This window comes from Parasteatoda tepidariorum, chromosome 1 (assembly GCF_982258835.1).
Source record: "Parasteatoda tepidariorum strain Cologne lab strain chromosome 1, Ptep-v5.0, whole genome shotgun sequence".
NCBI classification, from domain to species: Eukaryota; Metazoa; Arthropoda; class Arachnida; order Araneae; family Theridiidae; genus Parasteatoda; species Parasteatoda tepidariorum.
Genome location: NC_141755.1, coordinates 34,859,238 through 34,862,372, shown reverse-complemented (window position 1 = coordinate 34,862,372; position 3,135 = coordinate 34,859,238). Strand labels below are relative to the sequence as shown.

Here is a 3,135-nt window from a genome sequence, read left to right as displayed (position 1 = left end):
AAGGTAAAGTTTGAAAAGTCATAGGAAATAAAATGTAATTGATAACAAAAAATTATACAATTAAAGAAATGGTACAAAGTGAGCAGTGTAAAGATTGAAGTGTGTTGAAGTTCAATATTTTTGACAAATTTATTTAGAAAAACCAAACATATATACATACATAAGAAACATATTATAAACCTATAACAGCATAAACATAATAAACATTAATCATCGATTGCGAAGTCTTCCATGTTGTCCAGGTAGTTTCTTGTCGGAGAGGCAGGTGCGGCTGGTGAGTTTCTCTTGTTCAGGACTTCCTTCCATACGACGTTTCGGGTGTGGGTTGGATTCTCAGGAGGCAGCAATGATCTTAGCCTTGATGATGTTGTTGCAAAGTTCGGTGACAATCAATCGTGTTCCGTTGCACATTCCTTCAGAGACGTCCAAGTTTCGGAGAAGCATGATGATGGCGTTCTTCTTGAGCTTCAGATTGTGTGGAGGCAAGTCGGCGATGTTGATCGAATTCAGGAATTCAGGCGCGAATTGAATTCCCCCTTCATGTTGATCCTTTACCGAGTCGAAACTTGTGTATGTCTTCTCTTCACCTGGAAGCATAGCGATAATCTGCTCGTTGATCTTGTCCTTATCGTCGTTCAATGGTGCAAGAATAGCGCGATTCTTCATTGCTTCGTAGTTCCCACTTCTGAGGCATGGTCCGAAGATTTCATCGATGAGGTTACCACCAGAGCGAATTTCTTCTGGGACTTCTATTTCGCCGAGTTCATTCACTTCGAGTTCCCCGAGCTTTAGCAGGTATTTCGCGAATTCTTCTTCTTCGGGATCAACGCGCATGTTCAATGTTCCTCGTATTATCAGCTCTACGGAGTCTTTCATTACGGCGGCGTTGTTCCTCTAGGCGAATGTTGCGGCCCCTCATTGTTTCGTTTTTTCGTCTGCGTCTTTCATAATCGAGGTATTTTTCTCGTTGAGATGCATTAAGTTCCATCAATATATCCGAGATTCGTTCCTTGCTACGCTGCTTGACTGCTCTTGTCGGGCGCAACGGCGTCATCATCGGGTCTTGGATATTCAAAGCGTGCATATTCGTCGAAGATATGAAAGATGCGGCTTCAGATGGTCCCGACATGTTCAATTGGTCACTGTTCACAACGAATTCGTAAATTTGCTTCCGTTCATCCGCTTCTTGAAAATTCTTGTCCACGAAAAGGCGTCGATGAGAGAGGTATTGTCGAGCATAAAAGACGATGTAAACTCAGCAGAAAGACGCGTCATCTTGGTGGTTGTAAGCGTTGCGAGGTTTCACGATGCATCCTTTCAGCTTTTCATTCGTAACAACGGTATTCAAAACGTGTCGCAGTATTTTTCTCAAAACAGCATCGATGGGCAGCGGGTTGTCGACTGGATCGCAGACTAATAGTTGACGTTCTCCATAGCTTGCTTCGTAAATTCCTAGCATCCAGTGTTCGCCTCTATCCATTTGAGCTCTCTTGTGAATGGGAATGAGTAGTACGTCGAATCCTTGTTGGACGCCGTATAGATAGTTGGAAGCCTTGTTCTGGTCGCTGATATCGTTGAGAAGAGCCATTCCTTCATAAGCGCCATCCGCTGTTGTAACGTAGAAGCGTGCGACAAATTCAGGGTGAAGTACGGCAACTTTGACGGTTGGGTAAGCTTGTTCGGCGTAATGGAGAAGCATTCTGACAATGACGGTATCTTCTAGTTGTCCATTTGCGAGTTGATCGCTTGTTGTTCCAAAATTCCGGCTCCTTGAAGAATTTCATGTAGAGGTGCGTTCTGCATGTTGAAAATGTAGCTTGAAATCTGATGAATGTTGAAACGTCGGACTTTGTTGACGGTGATTTGAAATCGAAATCAGTTCCTTAAATGCTTTTTTGGAAATTCGAATATTTGGATATTGAAATTTTGAACGAATCAAAAAGAACGAATCTTTTTAGTTAACGAACGAGCGCTAAATTCAAAATTTCATTAACAAATTTACCTTAGTAAAAAGCAGTGGAATTAGAATCGTACTTTTTCAAAAGAAAATTTAGTAAAAATATCAAAGTTATCCTTATTTTTTCTTTTATATTTGTTTTACCGTAATTTTGTGATTTAAAAATAATCGTGTGGTCATCAAACTTTATTAGTTCGCCATATTGGCTATAGATGGCAGCACGTTACCGCTTGAAACTTATTAGGCAATAGACAAAGAAAATTTAAGTGCTGCCATCTATAGCCATTATGGCGAACTAATAAAGTTTGAAAATATCCTATCTGTAACTCCGAACTGCTCGACCGAAGCGCTTCAAAACCGGCGTCAATCGATTCCTCGTGGCCAAAAACCCCAGACCCCCAAATTTACCGGAGTTTATTAATTCTGGGGCGATTTTCGACTTGGCAACCATTCCTCGTATTATAACTCCGGTTCTGAAATTCCGAACTGCTCGACCGTAGCGCTTCAAAACCGGCGCCATTCGATTCCTCGTGGCCAAAAACCCCAGACCCCCAAGTTTACCGGAGTTTATTAATTCTGGGGCGATTTTCGACTTGGCAACCATTCCTCGTATTATAGTATAAGATAGATTATTTTACATTTATACTTCACATTTTCTTCGAGCTCTAAGAATCGAACTCGGTATCTCTATCTCTCCAGGATGACAACTCCAACCTGTCGGTTAACCTGGCGAAACCTGACGGTCTACCTGTCGTACACACGTCAATACTATGCCGCAATTTTTACAGTCATACTTATTTAGTTTGAGAGATTCGGAGATTTTATGGTAATTAGTACTTATAACATATTTTTAGAAAATAATAAGTAACCAGTTACCTATAACCAATAACCAGAATAGGTTACCAGCTTTGCATATCTTGAAAGTATAATTAACAACAAAGCAGGAACTGATGAAGATATACAAAATAGATTAAACAAAGCCTGAAGCATTTACGCTGTTTTTAATAAATTCTGGAAAAATAAAAACTTAATAAACTCAACAAAAAATTGAATTTTCAATACTAATGTTAAATCTGTCTTACTATATGAATCTGAGATATAGTACTGCAATAAAAATAACATGAAAAAACTTCTAGTATTTATGAACAAGTGCTTAGGAAGAATCTTGCGTATAAGGT

At 39.7% G+C, this 3,135-nt stretch overlaps 1 protein-coding gene across 1 annotated transcript; it reads right to left on the bottom strand.

Moving 5' to 3' along the window:
• Nucleotides 1–333: 333 nt before the first annotated feature.
• Nucleotides 334–834, bottom strand: LOC147816380 (ATP-dependent DNA helicase PIF1-like). Its single transcript, XM_087152576.1, has one exon. It carries the CDS (start codon nt 832–834, stop codon nt 334–336), a length of 501 nt encoding a protein of 166 aa, XP_087008702.1.
• Nucleotides 835–3,135: the final 2,301 nt, after the last annotated feature.